General features: G+C 37.4%; 1 protein-coding gene across 3 annotated transcripts in view; it reads left to right on the forward strand.

Moving 5' to 3' along the window:
• The window catches only part of tbck (TBC1 domain containing kinase), a 77,472-nt gene that overhangs the window by 15,550 nt on the left and 41,605 nt on the right, over positions 1 to 20,317 (forward strand). For all 3 annotated transcript variants that reach the window (XM_088913161.1, XM_088913170.1, XM_088913179.1), the window contains exons 16-22: positions 2 to 64; positions 1,218 to 1,344; positions 3,341 to 3,391; positions 4,346 to 4,429; positions 6,371 to 6,456; positions 9,077 to 9,113; positions 13,777 to 13,938. In XM_088913161.1, coding sequence (XP_088769287.1) covers positions 2 to 64; positions 1,218 to 1,344; positions 3,341 to 3,391; positions 4,346 to 4,429; positions 6,371 to 6,456; positions 9,077 to 9,113; positions 13,777 to 13,938 — 610 coding nt within the window. The remainder of the gene's footprint in view (position 1; positions 65 to 1,217; positions 1,345 to 3,340; positions 3,392 to 4,345; positions 4,430 to 6,370; positions 6,457 to 9,076; positions 9,114 to 13,776; positions 13,939 to 20,317) is intronic.

Here is a 20,317-nt window from a genome sequence, read left to right on the forward strand (position 1 = left end):
GGGGGATATTCAAGCTAAATATGACGCCATAGACAAGGACACGCCAATTCCCACAGACCGTCAGGTACTGTTGCTGGGCTGCCTTGCTCTTTGGTCAGATAAAAGCAACAATATATAACTTGTCAAATGTATAAAAAGACTTTAAAATCTGCTTAATGTCATACTTATTTAGATCCATCCTTTATTAAGACTTGATCACTTGACTTACTCCCAGCGTAAATAAAAAAAAAATAGGGGAATATTAATTTCTGAGACATGTAATGAGAAGCAAGGGTTGATTTTACACAATAGCCAAAAAATAAAAATGAAAAGTATTTTTCCTATAATGCAAAATCTACTCTTTTTTGTCCCTTCCATAGCTTCTTTCTACTATTGCTTTCGTAAAAGCATACTTTTTCTTTTTAGACATTTCTAGATAATAGGCACAATAATATAGCCTATTTCTGGAAAAAATGATTCTATCATTTTGTCCAGTTTGGAATTTTAGTCAGGACACCATGCTCTCCCCCTTATGAAGATTTTGAAATAAATTCAGAATCGCCAATTATTTTACATTTACACAGAGGCTCAGTTTGAAAATGCCAGCTGATCAGATCAGGTTGTACGGCCCCTGCATCAGCTTGGTGGTAAATGTTTCCTTCCAATACACCTCCTGCCGGGTTGTTCACTTTCTGACACTCTAAGCTACACTGTGTTTTAGCAAGAGATGCTGGAGGGATTAATCTCTTACAGACAAAACTGAAAGCTCAGTAGAGCTACTGCATATAAAACCAAGAAGTATGTATACCCTGGCCTGCACAATTTTGTCAAAAACGTTCAAGTAGGTAGCTGTGTCAGCATGCGAACACAGGCTGCAAAGGAACAGGTAAAGGTTTATTCCACACTGTGACACACCTGAACAAGGCTCCATAGCCGAAACATTGCGTCTCTTTTCCTTTCAGTATGGAGTAAACCTTTACTTGTTCCTTTGCTGCCCAGTTGTGGTTGTGTGCCACTATTTAAGAAATCCCAGGCACAGTCAGTGAACGATGTTAACCAAGCCTGAGAGGAGAGGGGCGATAGCTGAGCTAAAGGGGGAGCCTTTACTCCTAGCAGGTGTCTTAACTGATTACGCAAAGGCTTGTGATGATGGAGGTTTCGAATGGTCGCCATCTTCTGACCTGCCGACGAGAAACATATGCCCGCCGACATGGAGTGCCTCTCCTTTTACTCCACAGATCGAGGTGGATATTCCGAGATGCCACCAGTACGACGAGCTGCTGTCCTCCCCTCAGGGCCACGTGAAGTTCAGGCGCGTGCTGAAAGCCTGGGTGGTGTCCCACCCTGACCTCGTCTACTGGCAAGGTGGGCCTTTCCACCCCTACAGCCTGAGCCTTTTACCTCTCGAACGAAGAAGACTGTGGAGGCCCAGATCCATGTTTTCAGGTCCTTACAGGCACTGCGTCAACACAGTGGAGGTCTTCAGTATCAATAGAGAAACATGAACTAGCAGTCACAAGTGGATACTGCATTTAAAAATGAGAACTGCAGGCACTTGTTTAGACCAAGGTTTGTGGGAGTGTGGAACAGCCTACCCAGCCATTCTGTTGAAGTTGAAATCCTGGCTTCTTTCATGAAATGGCTGGATGAGAAACTGATCTATTAGCTGCTATGTACCCAGCGGGTTAGATGGGCCAAACAGCCTCCTCTTATTTGTAACTAACCCAGAGAAACTGCAAGGATGCTTTTAGTACAGTGCTCCTCTGTAATATTTTCTCACAGGATATCCTTCTCTACACCCTAAAAACACAAGAAAGGTTGCAAACCAAATGAGGGCATTTAGCTCATCTACCTCATTTGTTTGTCAGTAGCTCATTCATCAGAGGATCTTAACTACAGTAGCCATTTCTTGAAAGAATCCAGGGTATTGTCTTTAATACCATGACTAGGAAGCTTGCGTCTAACTGGGAATTTACCATTGACTTTGTCAGTTCCTTTGAAGACGTGAATACTGGAACGGGTCCCTTCTCTTTTCAAGTACTGTCTTTTCCAGACAAAAAATAATTTCTTCATCCTTACACCTGGGGAATGTATCTAGTTGCTGTTCAGAGCAGCAGTATTTTTCTAATATGCTGACTAAAACTGTACACAAAATTCTGCTCTAGGTCTTGCTTTATGTATTCAACCAGACTGTTCAATGACTTTGTGTTGTAATTTTATGACACTTGTATTATCCCCTGAAGGCTGCTGATTTGATATGATGGAGTTTCCCTTTCTTCAGTAAATAACATGAGTGCCAAAATGTTTATCTTCTCATTGCATCACAGGTACCTCTGTAGATAAAATCAGTTGTGCCCTTTGAACGGTTACTTTTAAGCTAATTTTTTTAAGAGACATATTCAATTACATAACACCTTTTAAGTACATATATATTTTCATGTGTTTTCTTTGATTCTTCAAGACAGACTCATAAAAATAATTGCACTAATTGAGCACTGGGATTTCATTTTAATTTCTCTGACTTTGCCTTGAACATGTGGTAACCTTAGCCTTTTGTGGACCCTTCATTTCATGTCTGTTAAGAAATCTTGTCAAACTTGATTTGAGCTAGAAATCAGATGAAAATTGGAGAAGAAAGTTGAATTAATTATTTTCTTTGCTAGTCTACATTACATGGATTACTGTGGATTTCTTAACACGCTTAGATGTACAATCTATTGTCACAAAATGCCTTAAAATTCAATTTAAAGAAAGTTAATACAAAATACATATATTCAGAAAAGCCAACTTTAAAAAAAATCACCTATATCATGGTGTTGTGAAATACTGCTTTCTCTCACAGTCACACGACTACCACGGCTTGTCAGTAGAAAGAACAGAGAAAAGTTAACAGTTATTCACATCATAGCAAATCAGATGGTAGATTTTAAGAATAAACTCTAACATCCTTCCAGGTGTCCTATGCTCTGGCATTTCGATAGGGGAGTTTCAGTGTTTGACAGGTAGTTCGGCCACTAGAGGGCACTCATGTGGAGCACTTTGTTTTCAAAGCTGCATGAGAGGAAATGTATACTATACAGTACATTATATACCAGTAGGAGATGTAGAAAGGGTATTCTATTTTATTTTGTTAATATTACAATTTTAAGTTGTAATATAACAGGATGATGAAATTATTCCTCAGTTTTCATAGTCTGTCTAGATTTGTTTTGAGTTTTGTGGAACTGCTGACAGCTATTCCGTAAATTAAATGTGTAAAGTTAAATGTGTTTATCTGTTTCTTTTAATGTCATTCATTATAATTCATGTTTTATATAAACACAATCATTTTATGATTCTTTGTCGTTCTGTCATGTCTTAGGGCTGGATTCTCTGTGTGCACCGTTCCTGTACCTGAATTTCAACAATGAAGGTGGGGATATAATTTCTTTTCTATTTTATTATATTGTTTCCAGTTTTGTGTGTTCCATATTATCATACCATAGTGGATGGATATAAAGTTCCTCAGAAATGTACGTTTTCTTACATTTTTACTATGCGTGCAAAAAGTCACAGTATTAGCCATGAAACTAAACAGCATGATCTACTTGCCATTGAAACAAAGTTCTTTCTATTTGTTGGACTGGTGACATTGATACATTTTCAGCAGAATCAAATAATAATAATTAATAATTGCTTACACTTATATAGCGCTTTTCTGGACACTCCACTTTATAGGTAATGGGGACTCCCCTCCACCACCACCAATGTTCAGCATCCACCTGGATGATTGCGACGGCAGCCATAGTGCGCCAGAACGCTCATCACACATCAGCTATCAGTGGGGAGGAGAGCAGAGTAATGTAGCCAATTCATAGATGGGGATTATTAGGAGGCCATAATTGGTAAGGGCCAATGGGAAATTTGGCCAGGACGCCGGGGTTACACCCCTACTCTTTTCGAGAAACGCCCTGGGATTTTTAATGACCACAGAGAGTCAGGACCTCGGTTTTATCCGAAAAGACGGCGCCTGTTTACAGTATAGTGTCCCCGTCACTATACTGGGGCATTAGGACCCACACAGACCACAGGGTGAGCGCCCCCTGCTGGCCCCACTAACACCTCTTCCAGCAGCAACCTTGGTTTTTCCCAGGAGGTCTCCCATCCAGGTACTGACCAGGCTCACACCTGCTTAGCTTCAATGGGTTGCCAGTTGTGAGTTGCAGGGTGATATGGCTGCTGGCAGTAAAGTTAATGAATGCTTGAAGGTAACCTCCAAATAAGCCAGCAGATAATAAAAAAAAACAAGGTGATAATTATGTTTGAAATTTACCAGAGATCCAAAGCTGGATCTTACTTTCCTAACATTATTTTTATTCTCCCTTAGCTTTAGCCTACGCCTGTATGTCTGCATTTATTCCCAAATACCTCTACAACTTCTTCCTGAAGGACAACTCTCATGTCATTCAAGGTGAGAACCTCATCTCCGCAGGCAGAAGACTGGTCGTGTCAGTACATATTTACTGACGGGCGGAAGGTATTACCGTTTCTTCACAGAAGCTTTATTCCAAACGTAATTATGGATTGCAAGACATGCACAGCACACAGTGTGTGCTATATGGATTAAAACTGCGTGCCGTTTCAAAATTAAAGTGCCCGTTGATTTTGACCTCGCCACCGACCTGCAAGGAAAATCGCAGCGGAAGATGCTTTTGTAATACTGCAACACGTCATTCGGCAGAGCCTCATTGTGTTTCATTACTTATTAGAACAAAAAATCAGTTTATGGAGAAAGAAAAGGCTGCCATTTGTCTCTGTTACCTCCAGCGCTGTTTTCAGCACTGGTTGTTCCCCCATTTCCCTTGCGCGGCTGGAGGTTTTCGTGCAGCTTGAAGGCCTGCAGTCTGTGAAGGGGGCTCAAATTAAATGGAAGACAAAGATGAGAGCATCAAAAGCAGAGTCTCTGCATGGATGAGACACAGTAAGAGACAGACCATACTACACCTGAGCCCACTGTGGTATAATGCTTTGTTCAACCCGTCTGTTCTGCTCTAATTGACTAATATGTTAAATGCCTGATGATGCGCATAATATCTAGTGTGCCTTTTGCCACCTAAAAGCTGATTATGATTTCCACATTAAAGGAACATAATAACAGTCTGGTATGGTATTACATTCTTTGCGTTAATTGCACATCATTTCACTTCTTTTTGTTCTTTGCCTGCCTTGTTTTTTTTAATTAAGCTGAAGGTAAGCGGGAAAAATAATCGCTTTCATTTTTCAAATATCTCTTTTAATCACCAAGTACTTAAAACATTCAACAGATCTAAAAATTAAAAAAGGTCGTTTCTTTGAGTCGTATCTCAAAGCTTGATTATAAAATAATGTAATTTGCTTGTTGCAGTTAGAACGCAGTTTCCATTTTTACCAAACGTTCGGAAGTTTACTTTAATTGATATGCCATCTATGTTGCCTTTGCCCATTTTGTGTTCCTTTTTGGGAAGATTTTTTAGATTGTGCGTCTTTGACCCCTGTCTTTTCAAAACAGTTCCATTAAAATTTAGCATTAAGTCAGTTGATTCCCAGATGGCTCAAACAAAAGATGTCCAGGTTTAGCTTAATGGCCCAGTTGTTATTAGTTCGATCCTGGATCGTCCCACTAAACCAGCTGTGAGGTGAAACTCTCAATTGCCGCCATATAATTTGTAATGCACCTCCAGGATAAGATGATCATTAGTCAGTCAGAGTCATCTTGGTTTCTGTGAAACAGCAATTTTTACAGCTTGCTGGGCACCTGCAGACTCGCAGTGATGTCAGTGAGAGATGCACTGGTCCTTCAGACAGTGCTAACTTGCCCATAAGGCACTGTGGAACAGGATTTCAAAAGACGAATAGCTCTGACAGTGAAATGTGTGCTAGTCATCATTCTCCCATTGCAGGTACAAAAGTCTTTGCAGGCAAGCCAACTCTAAATAAACGTACTGTCCCATTACTATTCTATAGGGTGGTTAGATAAATAGGATTCTTAATGGGGAAAAAAAAAAGTTTTATTTTCAGAGATCACATAAAGCAATACTATTCCAAAAGGATACAAATACCAAGACTTCACATAATTAATTTGATTGCCAGGTTTGAGAGAGATTTTTGTCAGTGCTATGAATTTTTTCCCCATTTTTTTTCCATTCACATTTGTTTCGATTCATTGATGGTATGCGGTTACACTGAGTAAAACAAGGCTTGTGTGGAGCTGAAGAGCAAAATGTTAAGTATGGGAAAGCCTCACAGGTTTTTCAGGAATTCAAAGGTTCTGTCACATCCTGTACTTTCCAGCTGAAACACACCGCAAGTTACATTTTTGATCAGTAATGACAGCTTGCGCTCGGCACTCATCTCTGTTCTGATCTTCTTCTAGAGTACCTGACTGTGTTTTCCCAGATGATAGCTTTTCATGACCCGCAGCTCAGCAACCATCTTAATGAGATTGGATTTATACCAGATGTAAGTACTCTAAGCAGGGGTGAGCTCTTTCCCTACTGTGAATGCATTGTTAAGTGGGAGGTAAGGGGCAATAGGGTAATATTTGCAGCCAGGCAAATGTCCAAGAAGCCAGGCTCAGTCATGGCCTGAACCCACCCTGTCAATCACTATCTGCCTTCCTGTCATAATGTTCTCAGTGTCTGGTGATGTATTTCATGTCCTTGAGAGTTTAGGATCACATCACTTTCCATGTTGACTTTAACCCTAGGCAAAAACTAAAACTGTCCAGTAAATAAAGATGTTCAATTCACAAGGCTAATGAGATGCATGGGCTTTTTATCGTGGATATCATGCATGCTTTTTGTGCTTTGCAAGTTTGATTGTGATGCAAAGTCGTAAAATAATACGATTTCTGTGGCATCATTATGCATTAAATTCTTAAGAGAATTTGATTTTCTTTGAAATGTTGAGCAATTTGTATTACTGTTTATGCTGAATAACATAACTGTGGGATAGGCAATGGCATTCTTACTCAAGTCAATATAATACAGGCTAATTTAATAAAAACATATATTTCTGTTGCTACTAATATGCATACATAAAATTCCAAAACTTTATCTATCAGTGTCACTTCTGAAGTATTTCATGTAGCTGTGCAGTTAAGGGATAGAAAGATGTCCCCTAGCAAGTGAAGAATGGTTGTGAAGAAATTATTTGGAGGGAGAAGTAAAGTAGGAGATACTGCAACTTCAGTCAACAAAAATCTGTCGTTCTCTGTTCCTGTGAAAGTCAGGCAAACACATTAATTTACTTGTGTGGTTTAATGAGTGCAGTTTTATGAGAATGATGTCATCTTGTTATTTTGTTTAATTTGTGTTTAAGTATCATTTCTTGTGACTGGGATTAAAACTGGTGCCTGGCCAGGGATCATTTTCAGGCAGGCCTTGATTTGGGCTGTGCGGTTTTCACCTTTGAAGTAATTCCAGAAGATTAAGCTAAAGACTTTGGAACCTCAGGAAAAACATATTGTGGGGGGCTTTCAGGGAACGCAGCAAACTCTGCAAGAACTGTTTTAGAAACAACAGCTTTAATGAACTGTATATGCTGTACATAGTAAACAGTGACTCTCTGATATCCTTAGGGACAGTTCTAGGGCGCAGCAGGAGAAGACTCCATCACCCATAGAGTGTAGATGGGCTTGGGGGACAGAGAGGACACCAGAATTAGATGAACAAGGGTTGTGAGGTGGGGAGTAGGATGATTGTAAGTCAGGAGTTATGTTGCTCACAATCTTTAATGATTAAAAATTTATTAGAAAGTCCTTCTTAAAGCAGTTTATCAAGAAATTCAATTACAAAGCACTAAACTTGCTGTTACTTTTCATTGTAATCACTTAAATGTTTTTTCTCCAAAACCTGCTGAAGGAAAGGATTTCTGAATTTCTAAAGTCTGTGTCAAGCACAAAATGTCCTTTTCTCTTACATTATACATACATTACTGCATTTCATGCTTATGTTTAAATCTCAGTAAGCAGAGATATTTAGTTTGCTGATCTAATCTTTTAAAACCTATTTTTTCTGCAGAAGGGTTGATATAAATCTTTTGTAGGAGGCTGTGCTGTTTGCTGTAGCCTGTAAAGAAGAAAATATTGTTTTTGTAACCTGACATTCATGCTTCAGGTAACCCAATCAGGTTAAATCCTGATTAGTCTCTCACCATTAAAATTGAAACTTGCTCCATTAAAAAGACCTGGCACTTCTCCACTTGCCTTGGGTTAGGAGGTCGTCTGGATCTGTCTTGGGGAAGCTAGACATTTTCACCTATCAATTAGCAGATGAAATAAATTCCATGCTTTTCGAAATTAAAAACCACCCAAGGTTTAAGTAATATTAGAACAGGTGTTTACAAAAGCGATGTGAGTCACTGAACCTTTATAGTTTCCTCTCTCAGACTTCCTTATTTATTTCTTTTGGGTTAAGGCAGTTGAGGTGACAGTATAACTCACAGTGAACATTTGCAGTGTACATCCGTCAAGAAATTGTCAGCACTGTTTTCCTATAAATTCTCCCACTCAATCTTTTTGTTGGGTTAACAAATATACAGTCTAAGTTTGCTCCAAACAGACACACTGAAATCAAGTGGGGCTTTAAATCAGAGGTCAAAATAGTCCAAGTAATTTAAAGGTAAAGTAAGTTAGGTGAATTCACCTTTGTAAGTTTGCGACAATGTTGGGTTTTCTGTGCAATGTCTGCAATAAAATGTATCTTCTCTTTTTTTACTTTATGTGATATTGTGTGCTTTGCTTTGATAACACAAAATTTATGTTTTTTTTTCAATTTATAAAAATACAGATGAAATATTCGGCGACTCATCTTTTTTTTTGTCTCAACAAGTTTTCTTTATAATGATGTTTATTGATTTTGGCAATTGCCCGTTCCCTAGCAGTCCCTTAGCGATTCTGTTTTTTTTTAAATAGACTTTTTTTTTCTTCTTTAAAGGGGAAAAACATGAAAGTCCCATTGAGTAGGGTTTTTTTTTGCAGCATATTACTGTATTTTTAAGTCTTTTAGTGAATTCAGCTCTGACATTCTTCCATTGAAGTCTTGTGTGAAATAATTTTGTTTTTTTTCCCCTTCTATAGCTGTATGCCATTCCATGGTTCCTGACAATGTTTACACGTGAGTATAGCTCAATTCATATTGAAAACCCTCTCCTTTTGTTCCTGTTAGATTTCATATAGGTTTAAGTATCTATCACGCTTTCTGCCTTTCTACTCTGTTCAGTGAGCATGAGGTGTCATGAGAGTGTGATGTGAATATGCCTCATACAGTCCTCGAAAGCCTCAGTGTGTCACTCGAGTCTTCTTTTATGGGAAGCACAGAGGTGGTTCAAAGCTCAAAAACAACAGCCTTAAGGGTGACAATTTACAAATAATGAAAAAATGCTGATTGAAATGAGTGTTGCCTTTTTGCTTCTGAAATGTTTTCAAACGTGGCAGCGGTTGTCTTTGTTTAAAACCAACAGTGGTTCAGCTCACAGTAAGTGTCCTCTTCTGCCTCTGTACATAGCTTGCAGAGTGGTGCTGAGACATTTTTAAATAATTGAAAATGAATGCAATTGTGGATTCGAGTAGGCTGTTCTTAATGTAGAACAAACAATAACTAAAATAAAATCACACTGTGCTATATATCTAGGTGCCCTATTAATGGCAGCACCATGGTGTATTGGTTAGAGCTCCACACTCCTGTCCAGCTGTGAATTCGCAAGTGGGGTACAGGTGTTGTATTTTTGATCAGTGTAGTTCTCGCAGATCGGTCTTTGTAAAAGTGTTCTGCTCTCTGAATGGGTACTCTCCCAAGTTCTCATTATACAAGAGAATTCGCTAGTGACTTGGTTAAAAAAAAAATTCTAATATTAAAGGTCCTGGAATGGTTTGGTGCTGCTGAGGTTCTCAGTCTGCAGCGTATACTTGTGTACACAAGATAATTTGCGAATACAGCTGTCATTTCTATTAAATATTTTACACAGTTTATGCTCATGTGTTGGAAAGTGTGTAAGATAAAGAGAAGAAGTTAGGTTTTCTTGGAGAGAAACCTCAAATGAAGTAGCAGCTGGTACAATTCAAACATATGAAATGTACAATGTATAGCTACTATGCAAACAGAAGTTAAGACTTTCCTTCACTGCATAATTAGTTACATCATCCTTTTCCTGCAATTTGGATAATCTTTTATGATCCATATTGTTAGTGTATTACTGCAGAATATAGAACAATGCTTTACATTAATCATTTTTATCAACATCTGTGATGCTTTTGCCTCAGAAACTAGCAGGAAGAAAAGTCTGTTATAATGTATTTATCCTTCTTATCCTTGCTTATTTCTTGCCCCCGGATTTCGTATTTTTTTCTGACAGGATTGCCTGAACCACCTTTTTCTGACGGGATTGAACTTGATTGACTTACTCTGTTGTGGAGTATTCACCTTGCACAACTGCCCATGATTACTTTCGATTGATGGAGTTCAGTCCACTACAATTAAATCTTATATAATCAGTTTTGCAGGAATTGCGTAGTGTCTCTTGGGCCTTTAAAGGGAGTGCACAGAGCTATATTTCAATTGCCACCCTGCTGAAAGTGCTTTTGGCAAATGATCCAGAAAAAAGGGGTATTAACATACCCACGTCTAAAGACTTAAATCTGAATGCTCTCTCCCAATGAGTGTATGAAATGGGGAAACATGAAAATATGAACTCTCAGTGAATATGACCTTGGGAAAAAGGGACATAGTTTTAGTGATTTCAATTTTGAAATCAGACGCTTTTGATTCCAGTTACTTACATGATACAAAATAACTTGTACAATATAGTGTACATATTTCTCTAAAAAAGCCACAAGGTCTCTCAGATATAGTGAGCCTATAACTGGATTTTTGCAGCTCTTACAGTGATTGATAAATTAATTCCATTGCTTTAACCTGCAATATACAAATCTGGATCAATCCCTCCTTCAGCAATTCCAAGTTTAAGTTTCAAAAGTATAACGAAAAAGTATTTTGCCCCTTGATATCAGCTAGCAGCTACACTCTTTTATAGCTCTGCTAAGTCTCTTTACTATCTCTAATTAAACGTTATAGTAAATTAAAGTGTTTACATTAGGGGAATAGTTGTGTTCTTATGCGAATCTGTACATTGTCAGCTTTGAGAAATGAAAGTCATTTGTATGTAAACTGAGGCTCAATTAAACCACAACAGAATAATTGCAGTTTTGCTCTCTTTGTCATGCTTGAAAGGCCATTGGGAAACCTCCAGAGCCTGTCAGGAGAACCGTTCCCTGTTTTGTAGGTGTCATGACCTTTGAAACAAAGACAAGCGTGTCTTGTCTCATTTGAGACGCAGAGCAGACGTGCTAACAGTAAGAAGCTGGTTTGCTGTACATACAAACATACAGAGGGATGATCATTAAAATAGTTTAAGAATGTGTGTATTTAATTGTGTAATTAATCTAAATTTGTTTAACTAGTACACACTACAGTATATTGTATTTTACAAAAAACAGACAAAGCAGTTGTACTTGGAGTTTTGCGAGGCTGTTTGTAACATATACAGTGGTGCTAGAAAGTTTGTGAACCTTTTAGAAGTCTCTGAATTTCTGCATAAATATTACCTAAAATGTGATCAGATCTTCATCTAAGTCATAAAAATAGATAAAGAGAACCCAATAAAACAAATAACACACAAAAGGATAAACTTTTTCATTCATTTATTGATCAAAATGATCCAACATTAAATGTCTTTGTTGGAAAAAGTTTGTGAACCTCGGGGATTATCAATTCAGTTAAGGGAATAATTACAGTCAGGAGTGTCAATCAATGGGATGACAATCAGGCGTGAGTTTGGGTGTCCCTGCCCTGTTTAAAAACATAAACCTGAGTCTTCACTACCAAAGTCTTGTCTTGTCATTGTCTCTTCATATCCTGTGGTTGAGATGGCTGAAGCATTTTTATAGCAGTCTTATGACTTTTTAAAAACCTACAGTAGTATGAAAACGGACTGTATGCAGTTGATGTTGAATCGATAGTGAGGCATGAGCCAGAGAAGCAATGGAAACTTAGAAGAAGGGTGTTTAAAACTGTGAATAGGTGGCGCAAAAGGGTTGTGAGAGTACGGAAGACCAAACATTGTTGAAACCGCTACCGTTGTTTCTTTCAGGTAACTGCCGAATAGCCTCCTCTCATTTGTAAACTACGGAAAAGTCCAGTTTACATGGTAAACTGGATATCAATTGAAGAATACATTTTAATTATGTTTTTTTTCTTATTCTTTTATTTTAATGTCCTACTTCCATACTTACTCTGAAGAATGCCATCACAGAACAAGTTATTGGTTTCCTCAAGCTTGTCAAATTCCGTGCGTACTAAATAAGCTCTGATGATTTTCACGGCTATCCAGGGTATTTCAGGGTGGCAAGAGTCTTGGATTCAAAGCCTGGTAGCAGGCAATGCGCGGATGCTGACCCCTGGCCTGCACTTTCCTGTCATCAGCAGGCCAGTCATGTTGTTCCTCACCCCAGCGAGGAGAATTCCCAGCTGGCAGCTGATTAGGCTTCCCGGGGGAAGGTCACGGAAACTGCCGAGCTGAGCAGTTACACACTCTGCCCACATGTTTATCCTGCAGACCAGACCTGCCACATCTCCCCAAGTCAGCAGCTAGTGATTGTTAAACAGTCTCTGGCGACAGCAAGCAATAAATAATTTTTAGCAGGCCTTTAATGTGGAGATTAAAAAAAAAATCTGCTTTTAAGTTTCAGATAGCTTGTATTTATGGCGCACTGCATTCTCATTAATACCTGATCCAATCTCTGAGATTTGTGAAGGAAATTGCTTCTGGGGTGTGCAGTCTGTCATAGATGGTAGTAACTGGTGCCAAACCTCTGAAGGCCTACAATAAATAGAATTTCACCATAATAATTTCAGACCATAAAAATATAAGGAAAGTCACAGCTGTGAGGAAGCTTTTTCTATCTGTCTTGCTCATCTGGTTGTTAGTAGCTTAATGGTTCAATTTTCCTGTTGAGTTTGTACAGAGCGCATGGTTTTCATATATTCTGCCTGGTTAGGTTTTCTTCTTACAGCTACTTCTCTGCACTTTACCAGCCTGAGCTCCAGCAGATTACAAATATTAATACAGGTTCCTGTTTCATTAGAATATATTGAGGTGACATTGTGTATGAATTTGTTTCTCAAGAGAAAGTATATATATACATCTGTTGCATGTTATTGTGACTGTTTAATTCCATTCCTTAGTGATAATTTTTTTTAAAAATGTAAAAACTTACTTTAATCTCATTTTATCCCAGACAATTTCGAGAAGTGTGCTGAATATTTTGTTTAATTTGCTGTTTTTTAGTGGATATCTTCATTTCCTAAGCTGACTCTGTGTTGTCTGTGTGTACATACACAGTTTAATTTCTGCTTGAGAAAGTTAATCTATTCCATCACATATAGCATTAAAGTCGTGCACTGTAAACTATAAAAACAAAGCAAACTTGAGGAAAATGTGACTTTGGAAAATGCTTTGTGCTCCAGAGGGCGTTATATCACTAATACGTACTAGTTATAATCTACAGCCGCTAAATGAATTATGTAAATTGTAGTGGACACACTGATGATATTAGTACCCACTCAAGTGTGCTGTTGTTATCTATGGCCCTTGTATGTGTTATATAGTTGGCCAGATAATTTTGCATGCAGCTTGTAAAATTCCGAAAGTAAGGAATTGATTGCTTGGAGAATAGGCCTTTTATGAATACCAATGAACAATCATTTTGTCCTTATTCCACAGATGTGTTTCCCTTGCACAAGATTTTCCACCTGTGGGACACTCTTCTCCTGGGCAACTCTTCCTTCCCATTCTGTATTGGCGTGGCCATTCTGCAGCAGCTCAGGGACCGCCTGCTGGCTAATGGCTTTAATGAGTGCATCCTTCTCTTTTCAGACTTGCCAGGTAGGAACGCTGATATCCTCTGCTCACGCAGGCCCTGTGATATTATGATTTCATAGGTACTTCTTGGTACGCAGGGAAATTAAAAACCTGTTCACTTATGCCGGTTCAGCAAATCACTGGCCCGCGGAATTAATTCAGTCCTCAGTTGTAGTGAAAAGCAGAACACTCTGCGTCTCCTCAAAACCAGGGTTGCAGATCACTGTTGTAGAAGGCATTTTGTCTAATCTGTAGTATTGAACATTCATTAGCGTATGGTGCAGTACGTTATCAATCTGCAACATTCACCAGTCTCCGTTAAGTGATAATGACAGTTTTTGATAGGGTTGTAGTGGGTCTTAGTTTTACTTATTTGTACGTGTTATGCAGATCAGAGTGGGAAGTTGAAACAAAGCATCAACATGCTGTGATTTTTCTTTTTGAGATAAATGCTAAAATGTTTTTTTTTAATTTGCACCTAATTAGAGGTTTTGTTTCAGATTAACATAAAATTGTAATTACAGAAGAAGGTTTAAAAAGACATTAATAAAAATGATTCTTTGTATTTCAGTTCTTGAATTCTGAGTGCATCTTTCTCTTTGCATTAATTACAATTATAATTAAGTTAATCTGATCGTCAGCATCAGTTGAGTCAAAGAACAGTTAACCCATTAGTTTACTAACTTTTATTATCACTATGTGAGCATAGTATTGATACCGGAGAAGGAGAGTGTTCATTCAAGTTAAAGGTGTTCTCAGTTGTCAAACGTTTGTTTACAGTACAGTATCTGATGCTTAAATCTCAAACATCCAGTATAGGTAAAATACTTAAATAAGGAGCAGCGGATGCTGGAATAGTGTCTTGGATATTTGAGCTTCTGTTGCTTCAGAACTCATGACCAGGATTCAGCCTGACTTCTCTAAAACTCAAAGTTGCACACCTACAACAAACAGCCAGTCTACCAACATGTAATGTTTCCTCCAGTATTAAGATGACCAGTCTCATAAAGCAAAACTGTTTTAATTACTTATTATTATTAAATTAATGTAATATTCATTATTAAATTATGCATTTTGGGGGGGTTAAATAAAGTGGGACTTTCAGTCTTGGTGAATTGTGTAGCCACTGTGTTTCCTGCTGATTCCTGGTTCTACATGATGCTGATGCAGGAGTGGGTATAATTGAAAGTTCTTTAAGGGGAGAGAATAATAATGTTCATTATCGCCTTTTCAGTTTTTTGAGAGCTGACGTGAACGTCTAATGGATTTTCGGAATTATATTAAACAGTATTTATGAGCTACTTAGTGGAAGGGATCAAAGATTTCAATGGGGTGTTGTGCCAAGTAGGTGGGCTATGGGAACATAATGAAAGGAGAGTAAAAATGAAATCCCTGCAAGGAGATTCCAAAGTAAGACTAAATATTTTATTCTCGTTGTAAATGGATTCTTCCCAGCTTGTGGCTCAAATTATAGAAAGAAATTAGTGTTTAGTTATTGGATTAGCTAAATTGTCACTGAGAAATCTACATGACGGCTGACATTCTAAGGTAAACCATATGGAGCTGATCATAACACAGTGTTCTGATACATGAAACTATGGGAAACATGAAATGATACACAAAAGGCAAGGAGGCCATTCAACTCATCTGTCTTATTTGCTTGCTATTGACTTATGGGTTTGATGATCTCACCACACTTGTGATGTGAAATCCTTCAGAAAAAGTCTTCTTGTGACAAGACTCACAATCCAAGCGTAATCCATATAAGCCTCTGTTAAAATATTAACTTGACCACATACACGTCAATCATTTCCACATTTCAAGGTTAATTAACTGATCCAGAGAATAAGTTGGTTTTTAATTAGTGACACATCTGACTTTAAATCCTTGGGAACATGACACTGCTTTTAAGGAACGGAGTTTCAGGGGAACGGGAGGCCTGTTTTCATGTCACTTTTCTGTAATGAAATTAATTAGCTTTTTCCTCATGTCATAAGAATACTTGACAGAAGTAAAGACGACAAAACACCAGAAATAATTTGTGTGAATTTGCAAGAAAGGGGTATTGGACTATGAACATTGGTTTCTGGTATTTCACAGATTCACCTGTGTTACTGTAATTCAGCGGTCCCTTTTGTTTTCTGTTTTCATCCAATTCTTTAGACAAGTTCACGTAGTACCTTGTTATTCTACAACTTTTAAGTCTGAAGATTAGGCTTTTGTGTAATACTTTGTCAAAACCTTTCTGAAAGTACACATACTGTAAATAAAATCAGGCTGAGCGTCTTCAGGAATTTAGATGCTCTTCCAATTTTTGTCTTATTTATTTTAGAACTTTGGATATAATTGGCATAAGACTGATTTGTTCCTCTGACTGACTTATCCTCTTTTTCTGAATTTCATTTGTGATTTACCAATAAATAATCACACCCATTTCCCTGTGTCACTTGAAACATTGCACTTAATGGTTTATGTTCCTGTTTTTTTAGCTCTAGTTTAATAAAACCACATTTGGAATATTTTATACAATTATGGTGACAAAATTACGAAAACGTAAGTCCTACACTGGCAGGCCAGTGTAATGAGAAATCTTGAAATTCTTGAATTCCGATTCAAGTATTCAACATCCTCAAAGCTAGAGGCAAAGTAAATCCAATTCATGTAATATTCAACTAAAATTACATTTTAATTGAAAGCCCGTGTCTGTAGGTGTAACTTAACATTTGGTTGAGGGCAACTTCTAGAATGTCATTCATCTACCTCACACCATACTGCATATTGTACATGATATTTTGAAAAATACTCCCGAAAAGGTTTATGCTGCTACCTAATATTAAAGCCATTGATTTAGGTTGTATCTGGGTAACATATAATGTTATTAAAAATATAAATATGAGAAGGCCTCTTTGTGGTGCTGAGAGAAAATCTGAAGTGCCCCACAAATTACTTTGTGGCTTTTTAAACATTTGATCAGTGTGTGATGTGTTCCAGTGGTTGTTTAAAAAGTTGAATCTTTAAGAGTCAGTCTACCAGGTAAAGTAACAACTTGTTTGAGAAACAACTGTGTCAGATTCATACGGCGTTCTGTCGACAGGGGGTTTCTGTATTTCAAGTCAAAGCTGGTTTAGCGATGACGTTGAGATTGAGACGAATACTGGGGTATTAGCACATTTGACAAGGTATGTGTCTTTAATTCTGTGTACAGGCCGACACAAAAGCAGGATTACTCTGCAAAACAATCAGACAAACCTTACGGTTGCCATGACATCTAAAAGAAAAAAAATGCCTCGAGCGTGGCAGCAGTGACACTCGAGCAGACATGAATTTTTAAGATGAGACTTTTAAGAAACTGCTGTTATTAAGGGATTCAATGTTTAGTGAAAAAATCTAAAACAGAACTACTTACAGAAATCTACAGTTTCTTTGGGGATATGTATGTGTGGGTTTAACTGTATGGCAGCATTTGAGTGTAGACTGAATTTTAGGCTCAAATTTGATCAATTTTGGAATCTAGCGAAGTTTATAGTTCGGATAGTGTTCTGGGTAAGGTTATGTTCCTGTTATTACAATTCTATTGTATGTGAATAATACACTTGAATGGTGTTTTGGTCTTGCCTTTACATTTTGTTGTGGTTTGTACAGTGGCTGTTAAAGTATTCATCCACTTTGGACTTTTTCGCATTTTTAGTGTCAAACAATATGGAATCATAATGTATTTAACTGGTATTTTTATTGCCTCTATAATGTCAAAGTGAAAACAAAATTCCCCCTCAATTCATTATTTACTGTATATAAAACTATACAGTTTTAAAAATAAATTATTGCATCAGTGTCAGATTTCCCATTAGGCTTCACAGTAGCCAAAACCTTCTAGAAAGTTTGCATCTCATTTCTGAACCTCAGCTCATTCCAAATGGTAGACATTCTTAATAAACTATTTAAAGTACTTCCATAACCTGAACCATAATTTTAGCATTAGCTTTAATATCAGCACCAAACTTACCCAGAAGAAACCATTTGTGACAAGCATCTGACTATAGCCCTAACACTGCTTCAGACTTTTACTGTTATTACCATAATAAATGAAATTCCTTCTAAAACGCTGACACCTGATTTCAAGTTTCAGAAATGTAGATTCAATGTGTGTGATCATACTTTGCCTATTCATAGTGCCATATTTGCAGTGTTGCACAAATATCGGAACTTTATTTGATAGTACTGTACACCGTAATTATTTTTTCCAGAAAATTCTAGAGCACTTTTATGAGAACAAAACCACATCGAATTAGCTACAAAGGGAAGGGAAGAATTGTTTTAAATGTGCTGTATTCTTTTAATGTTATGTATTTTTTATGTCTTCTCCATGTGAAGCTGGTCAGGGAAAATGTAAAAAGAGCCTTAATACTAACACCACATTAAATGTTGGCAGGTCTTTTAGGAATCATCTCTGTTTGGGAACCAACGTGGGCAATAATAATAGTGATAGCACTATAGATCGAATAATAGAAGTGCCACAGAGGAATCTTGATTTTATATTTCATCTGCAGGATGGAGTACACAGAACATCTTCGGGTGACACAGGGCTATAAAGCAAAGTGTCATCTATGCTTGTCTTACTAAATATACTGTAAATTTGTATATACCTGAACAACCACCTGTTTTTATTGTGGTTGTGTTGTGGTGATGTGGGGATGAAAGAAGGTGAAAGCATGTTGTAAGGGCACTTAAATTGATAGCTTACCCTCAGCGTCACGCTACATTTTGGACAAGCACTTTGCTAAAAAAAAAAAACAACTTTCCTCACAAAGGTAAAATAAGCTTGCCTGAAGCTTTACTTGTCAGGCTTTCACAAAGAGAGCCTCTTAAGAGCAGCTATCATACAACACAGAACAACTTCTATGGTTCTGACTGATGACTCACTAAACTTCTGGCATTTCCAGAAATGTATGCCTTTCTGTGTTTCACATGTGGAGCTGCTAAGATAAGTTAAACACCTTAGTGTATTACTGTTCATTAATATACAGGTGGATAAATGTAACAATACATTTATACCAGAATACATAGTCCAATGGCAAAATTAAAAAGAGAAAAAATATTTTGTACTCTCAGAAACAAAAGATATTGTGAGACTATGGGACTAATCTAAAGCAGAGCCAGCATAGACTATTTTTATAAATACACTTGTGATTTACTTCCAGAACCCCTTAAATGGGACTTTGGCGTACATTTTATGTGTTTTGTCTTAAGCAGAGGTAAAATGCATTGAGTTTTATGAAAATTATTAAAACCTGAGTAATCTTGAATCACTTAAAAAAGTCTGAAGGTTATTCTAGGAAATAAGTTAATTGGCTCACTGTTTACAGTATTTTTCCAAATGTACTGCTACAATATTCCTCTTTAACACAGGATTTTTTTTCTGTAATGCACTGTTGTTGAAACTGTAAGATCACTAGCACAACAATGTTTAACTAGACATGATATTGTGAAATTACAGGCAAGCTTTTTTTAGGCGTGAGAGACTGAAATCAGCCTTTTCCTAGTTTTTAAGTTTCTTTAATGCACAATGTGAAAATAGGCCAGTGCTCCACTGGCAGGCATAATTAACTTCCCAGTGTCTGAAATAAGGTTATTCGTGAAACGTTTTTACAATTGATCAAACACTCATTCGTCCTAGAAAGTGTTAAAGATGTTCTATTGAAGTAACTAATTTAAGGTGCAAGTTGCCTATGCTTAAATCTAGAATTCTTTGGACGTCTCTTCACACAGACAATGGGGAAATGAATAGAACAACACAGGTTTCAAAGCTGCTAGCAATAAAATTGATATCTTCACTGTTCTAACACGTTGAAGTCTCACCAGTCTTTGTTGTAAAATCACTTGCTATTTAAAAAATAGAAGCAGAACCAGTTGTCATGTCAAAACAAAGTAATAAATAGGAATAGAACAACATTGTGTCACTCTGTGGAAACCCTGACAGCTGAAAAGATGTCAATTTATTGACAGGCACAGCAAAAAATAGGAAAATGATGTTAGCAGTTAAGAAACATGGTCTAAGTCATTATGTACATTCTCTGCTTTAATACAATGAAAAAGGTTTTGTTGCAGAACTACAATTCTAGTATGTATGTCAAATGTAAACAATTAAACACAGCAGCAACTAGAAATCAGTTTATTGAAACTATTAAGTCTAAGCAAAATGAATAATTAGGAATTAATGTTGTTGATTTATTGGTCATTTCTCACAGATCTTCATGGTTCTGTGGGGTGGCCTAGTTTAGTGTGTAAGTGTGTGGACTCATGACTAGTAGGTTTATGGTCTCAAGTCCCTGCTGCAGACATACCCCTGAGTGAGGCACTTTACTCTGTTTTTCACCTGTTCACTGTATTAATTAGCAGCAGGGTA

The sequence above is a fragment of the Atractosteus spatula genome, chromosome 1 (assembly GCF_055471065.1).
Source record: "Atractosteus spatula isolate fAtrSpa1 chromosome 1, fAtrSpa1.hap1, whole genome shotgun sequence".
Lineage (NCBI taxonomy): Eukaryota > Metazoa > Chordata > Actinopteri > Semionotiformes > Lepisosteidae > Atractosteus > Atractosteus spatula.